The 7114-nt window shown below is 36.8% G+C and overlaps 1 protein-coding gene across 2 annotated transcripts in view; it reads left to right on the top strand.

Moving 5' to 3' along the window:
* The window catches only part of ZFP37 (ZFP37 zinc finger protein), a 15018-nt gene extending 12126 nt beyond the window's left edge, over window positions 1-2892 (top strand). For both annotated transcript variants that reach the window (XM_006142748.3, XM_014585546.2), the window contains exon 4: window positions 1119-2892. In XM_006142748.3, coding sequence (XP_006142810.1) covers window positions 1119-2662 — 1544 coding nt within the window. In that variant the 3' untranslated portion in view covers window positions 2663-2892. The remainder of the gene's footprint in view (window positions 1-1118) is intronic.
* The last annotated feature ends 4222 nt before the right edge of the window (window positions 2893-7114 follow it).

Below are 7114 nucleotides of genomic sequence, written 5' to 3'. Positions count from 1 at the left end.
TGGAAATAAAATTTATAATTGTTTATTAGAATGATCTGACAAGAAGAAAGGTGTACTTTTTAACGAATTGTTATAAAACAAGGGTATATGTACACTGTAAATCAGATGGTACAAAGTTTGTTTGTCAAGCTAATTATGAGTTTGATAAAAGCATCAGGAAACTCAGAGAAACTCTAGGATTTTTTTTTTCTTAGTACAGGAATGTCATTTCATTTTCTCTATTATGTTGGTCATGGGTGGTAGTAGTAAAACATGCTTTCCTGCTCATTTAATTAGTCCCCTATTAACTTTTCAGTACTCCTTGGGGAGACTTACCTTATTCTCTCTATTCTGGGTACATTAACAAAAGTTTACTCAAGCTGACCTAATGGAGACATTTATGATAAGGACATAGGTATAGCACATGTAACCTAAGATTAAATAGTTTAGCTGGACCTCATTGGAGACTAGAACAAGGAATAAAGAAGCCACTGATAATTGAAATTATATAAACTTAATTTGGACACATAATCTTATATCTCTGCTTCTCTGTGTTTATATGCTTCATTTTGTTTAAACGGATGAACTTTCTGTTTACACAGGACAAATATGATTTTACTAGTATCTGCCTTATATTATTTTAAAATTTAAGCACCAATTTGAAATTAACTAGAGTCTAAAACTGTAGGAGGAAGAATCTCATTGGACATCTTGGCTTAAGCTGCTTGTATTGCCGACTGTGACCATGTAATGTTGTACAGGGTATAGAAGCCAAATGCTATGGATAGGTTTGCAGTTATCAGGGTAGATAGTGCAGAGGAGAGACTTCAAAAAGTGTCAGCTATAGTGACAACCTCTTTTAATTTTATCTGTTTCTTGTTCACTAATGTTTGTGTTTATGTTCTATCCCAGGTTGCAAGATAATTTTAGATAGCCAAAATGGTTTTAATCACTGTTGTCAGTTTTCTTTCCCTCCTCAAGTTTAAGAGTAGGGGAACATTTGTTTGCCCTTGATATTTATTTTATTTTACAATAATAGGCTTAAATAAAAATTCAACCCCACAGGGCATTTCTTTATAAGTTTGCAAAATGTAAGAGTATAAAAATGTATAAAAACGTCTCATTGAATTCCATTTTAGAAGAAGTCCAGCAAGATGATGACCAGCTAGAGAACGACCACAAATCTCCAAACAGACTCCTTAGGGAAGTTGCATTCAAGAAGAAAACTGTGAATAATAAGAAAGGCAATGAATATAGTTCAATGGGGAAAAGAAATGTCAGTACAAAACGTGTTCCTGCAAAAAAAAGGCTTCTTAAATTTGACCAACATGGAAAGAGTTTCAAACAGAATTTAGACTTACCTGATTATGTAACAAGTTGTACAAAAGAGAAACTTGATGCAACTAAAGAACACAGGAAATCATTCAACCGTCACTTATCTGATACCAAAAAAAGCAAAAATAAAAATGGAAAGAAACACGAGAAATTATCCAGTCATAGCTTGTCTGGTAAGTGTGACAAAATTCAAACTGACAAGAAACATGAGAAATTATGCCTTCATAATTCATCCCATACTAAGGACAAAATTCCAACTGGAGAGAAACATAAAACACTCAGCCGTATCTCATCTTCTAAGCATGACAAATCTCAAGCTTCTGTGAAACCTTATGAATGTAATCAGTGTGGGAAAGTTCTCAGTCATAAGCAAGGACTCACTGACCATCGGAGAATTCATACAGGGGAAAAGCCATATGAATGTAATGAATGTGGGATAGCTTTTAGCCAAAAGTCACACCTTGTTGTACATCAAAGAACTCACACTGGAGAAAAACCGTATGAATGTATGCAGTGTGGCAAAGCCCATGGTCATAAACATGCCCTCACTGACCATCTAAGAATTCATACTGGAGAAAAGCCCTATGAATGCTCTGAATGTGGGAAAACCTTTAGACATAGCTCAAACCTAATTCAACACGTGAGATCTCATACCGGTGAGAAGCCTTATGAATGTAAGGAATGTGGAAAATCATTCAGGTATAACTCATCTCTTACTGAACATGTGAGAACTCATACAGGTGAAATACCATATGAATGTAATGAATGTGGAAAAGCCTTTAAGTATAGTTCATCGCTTACTAAACATATGAGAATTCACACAGGTGAGAAGCCATTTGAATGTAATGAATGTGGAAAAACTTTTAGCAAGAAATCACACCTCATTATACATCAAAGAACTCACACTAAGGAGAAACCTTACAAATGTAATGAATGTGGAAAGGCTTTTGGGCATAGCTCATCTCTTACTTACCATATGAGAACTCATACAGGTGAAAGCCCCTTTGAATGTAATCAATGTGGGAAGGCCTTTAAACAAATTGAAGGCCTTACTCAACATCAGAGAGTTCATACTGGGGAGAAACCCTATGAATGTAATGAATGCGGGAAAGCCTTTAGCCAAAAGTCACATCTCATTGTACACCAGAGAACTCATACTGGGGAGAAACCCTATGAATGTAATGAATGTGGGAAAGCCTTCAATGCAAAGTCACAACTTGTTATACATCAGAGATCTCACACTGGAGAGAAACCCTATGAATGTAATGAATGTGGGAAAGCCTTCAAACAAAATACATCCCTTACCAAACATGTGAAAACACATTCAGAAGAGAAATCTCATGAGTGAAATTAATGTGGGAAATCAATCTCATGCATGAAATTAATGTGGGAAATCTGTTAATAGAAAATTTGTTTTAATCCCCTTCTTTGATTTACTATCCTTCCCTGGAAGGGGCCAGCAAGTGGCATGGTGGTTAGAGTGCTGGACTCCCATATGAGAGAGCCACACTCCCTTGTGGCTCAAAGGTCACACTGGGCACATGTGTGTGTGTGTGCCCAAGATCTCAGGAGGAGAAAGGACTGTGATAGGGCCATCCCAGTTGGGGGGTGATTTCTCACTTTCCTTCTGTCTCTCTCCTGTGAGCTCACATGTTCTATGGCAAAAACAAAACAAAACAAAAAACTTTAAAAAGAATCTTAGAAGTATTCATTTCAAAGAATGTTAGAAAGTCTTTAGCAAGAAATCACACTTGGTAATCACACATTTGAAAGTGGATCTTCACATGGATGGAAATAAGAGTTTAAACTTGATACTGAAACTTTGTGGAAAGTGTTTTTAAGACACCCAATTATAAGTGATCTACATGTTCAAATTGAAATATAAAACTTTAAATTTTTTGGTATAAATTGAAGAGTTACTGCAATGGAGGAATATGTTAATGTCCTGTTAATTCCTGAGTTGCTTGGATGTTGTATACCACATATTGGAATTGAATTTACCTGTCTGTTTATTGTCTTGAATAAAGTGTGACCATTTAGATAAGTCTCCTCTTCAGTATTACCACACAGCTCTTTCTTAATGTTTCTATTAGCTTTTGTATCAGTGGAAAACTAGAAAGGATTATTTAGTTTTTAAATGTTAACAGAAAATTGAAGGAAAAGGAAAGGAGCTGAAGATACAAATGTGCTGGTAGGGAATGATGTCCAAGATTTATTGTTAAGTATAAAATAGGTTGCCGAGCCTACAGTATGCTCCCATTTGTGTACAGAAAGGTGTGTGTTTATCTGTCTTTCTCTGTCTCTTGAGTATGTATGTATTTATAGATACATGTATTTCTATGCAAATAGAATTTATTTGAAAAATTACAGAAGAAACTCAATAGTGCTTGCCATTGGGCACAAGAGTACAAGATTAGAATCTGAGATGAGAGAAAGAGAAACCTTTTATTGTATGTCGTTTGGATTTTTTTAAAGGAATTATTTTATTTATTATTATTATTCTAATTTGACCAGAGAGAGGAAAAAGAAAAGTGAGAAAGCAAGCCATGAGGTCCAGGACTCAAATTATGATCGGCCTTGAGGGAGTCCAGCATCCCAACCACCACACCACCTGCCAGCCCCTACTGTTTGAATTTTTAAAATAGTCTAGATATAATATTTTCACAATTAAAATACTTCTTTAAAAAAGTTTTATTTGGGAAGCAGCAGTTAGCGTAATGGCTATGTCGCTGGACTCCCACGTAGTCGACCGCGGTTCGCGTCCCGGACCCGGTGGCTTAAAACTCACGCCGGGCACATGTGCGTGTGTGTCCAAGATCCCAAGAGGAGAATGGAGGAGAAGGGATTGTGGCGTGGCCATCCCCTCTGGGGGGTGATTTCTCGCTTTCTGTCTCTATGTCTGTCTGTCTGGCTAGCACACGCGCCCTATAGCAAAAACCTCTCCAAAAAAAAAAAAAAGTTTTATTTAAGGACCAGCAGATGGCATAATGGTTATGTCGCTGGACTCCCATATAGCTGGCTGCAGTTTGAGTCCTGAACTCTGCAGCTTAAAATTCACGTCAGGCTCATGTGCATGTGTGACCAAAATCCTGAGAGGAGAATGGAGGAGAAGAGATTGCAGCATGGGGGAAGAATGGCTTACTTTCTGTCTCTCTATCTCTGTCTCTCCAACTCACCTATAGCAAAAAAAATCTCTCTAAAAAACAAGTTTTGTTTATTCCATAAGCACGAGAGAAGGAAAGAGACAGCACCTATATCAGGGTTGCGGTACTATAATCCATTTCCAGGTTCAACCAGCCATGACTCATCAGTATGTGTGTGACCTGCATACTTAGGTAGGTCTCCAGACTCGAACCTGGGACCTTCCTATGTGGGTCATCCTCATAGAGCATCACATTTTACTGCAGCACCATCTGGCCCTAAAATAAAGACTTTACATATGCATAAGTCAACACTATGTAAGATTGGTGCTGAACCCCTCCACAATATTGTTTGACAAATTTAAAAAGTGTCTATGCTGATTAATGAATGATGATGAATCTGAGGTATGTGGTATTAGACTTGGTAGTTAATTCACAAAGCTCTTTTATTAACATAATGAATTACAACTATAACGGCACTGTGTTTCTTCCACTTGCCATTTTTTAAATACTGAAAATGAATTATGATTTGAGGTGAATTAAAGTGATTTTTTGGGAGCCAGCAGGTGGTGTGATGGTTAAGGCACTGGACTCCTGTAAGACTGGCCATGGCTTACGTCTCAGACCTGGAGGCTTGTCTTCTCACTTTCTCTCTCTCTCTCTCTTTCTGGTGAGAACACATGCCCTATAGTAAAATTAGAAAATAATAATAATAACAAAATAAAATTAAATGATTCTTTTAAAAAAGTGATTTTTTGTGAACAATCATTCTATTGTATCTCATATTCAGAGCACTAGTGTGCAAGCCACACAATCAGGAGGGGTTTTTTGTTTTTATTTTTTTAAAGAGAGAATTTTGCTATAGGATGTATGTGCTCACTGGAGAGACAGAGAGATAGAAAGCAAGAATTCACTCCCAAGGGAATGGCCACAGCTCAATCCCTTCTCCATTCTCTTGGAATTTTGGGCACACATGCACATGCACCCAGTGTGAGTTTCAAGCCACTAGATCCAGGACTTGAACCATGGTCGACCACGTGGGAGTCTGACATCTTAGCCACTACGCTACTTATTGGTCCCATAATCAGGAATTTTTAATATTTACAATAAATGCCATCACTCTGTTTTTGCCCAATAGCAGATGATGCTAACAAATCACTACTAACAGATCACTGCACTCTTTCTGAGTGAAGTCAGAGTTGGCCTCAGAACCTCAGAACCATTCTTAAGCATGCATTCCAGAAGGAATTATGGATCAGTTTGTATCGACAGATTTCTTTGCCATTGCATGTGTAGGGTTTTTTTTTTTTTTCTTTTTAACTTTTGAGCATAGATAGAAAATACATCTGAACTGTTTGAAAATTTTTGTTATACTATGTCAGAGCATTGGTACATATTGATTTTAAAAATTATGCTAATATTTTAATACAATGTTAATATACGGTTAATATTATAAACTATTGTAATAATATTTAGCATATATGTTACTTTTTACATTTTTCACAGCATATTCACTGCATCATTTAATCCTCAGAACAAACATATGAGTCAGTATCCAGGACTTCTGTAGTCATGTTAAATTCTGTTGAATAAATGTTTTACCCTGATAGGAGTCTAAAAAATATTTGAATAAATGTCATTTTGCAAATATTTCCATTCAAGTCTCTGCCTTCGTGACCTCATTTTATGAATACAGAGAAGGGAGTGTGGGTATATGTGTGTATGCAGACCCGTTCACGTGTGCATGTTGAAAGACCAACTCGCTGATACTGTGCCTTAAATTCCAAATAATTTATTTAGTCGCAGGGAAGGAAAATGCAATGCGAAAGTCGTTTTCATCAGTAATTTAACAAGTAGAAGCCTGATAGTATGAATTGAACAAGTAATTACTGTCCAGAGCTGTAGAAAACTCATTTTTTTCTTTTTTTAATTTGCTATTCTCAGGCTTTTGAGCATGCACACACATGTACCTGGTACATTTTCAAGCTGCCAGTCTGAGACTTGAATGACATGGTAAACCATGTGGGATCCAGCTGCATTAACTGGCATGCCAGTGGTCTCTCGAAGACCCACATGTAACATTGATGAAAGTCTGCACCTAAAACAGCTCCAAAGTACATGAAACAGAAGTTTTAAAAATTAAAGGAAGATACCAACCAACAATTCCCCAATTAGAACTAGAAATCTTAACATTCTTCTCTAAGCAATTGATAGGGCATCTAGAAACACTATCAACAACCTTGATTTTACCTAATTGATATTTACAGAACCAAAAAAATTGCAGAATATTTTTTAAGTGCTCATGGGTATGTAAACCAAGATAGGAAATATGCTAGGCAACAAAACAACTCTTAATACATTTAAAATTATGCAGTGTATTCTCTGACCAGAATAAAATTGAGTTTTCTAGAGGCAGACATTGCAATGAGGTAGTAGGTATCAGATGTTTATTAGAGATGAACACCTATGAAAGGAATGGGGAGAAGCAAGATTGGTCTGAGGGAGAAACTGAAATACATTGCAGCCCAAAAAAGCCTTTGCTATCTTGCAAAGGAGCACTTGAGAAATTGTTATCATGTGAGCATCTTTCACTGGGCCTTTATACACCATGCTCACTCACCAGATGCAAGCAGTCCTGCAAAGAGCATGACTGGATAAGG

The sequence above is a fragment of the Tupaia chinensis genome, unplaced genomic scaffold, assembly GCF_000334495.1.
Source record: "Tupaia chinensis unplaced genomic scaffold, TupChi_1.0 Scaffold000081_1, whole genome shotgun sequence".
NCBI lineage: Eukaryota > Metazoa > Chordata > Mammalia > Scandentia > Tupaiidae > Tupaia > Tupaia belangeri.
Note: the sequence above shows the minus strand (reverse complement) of the source record. Positions and strands in the feature narration are given on the sequence as shown.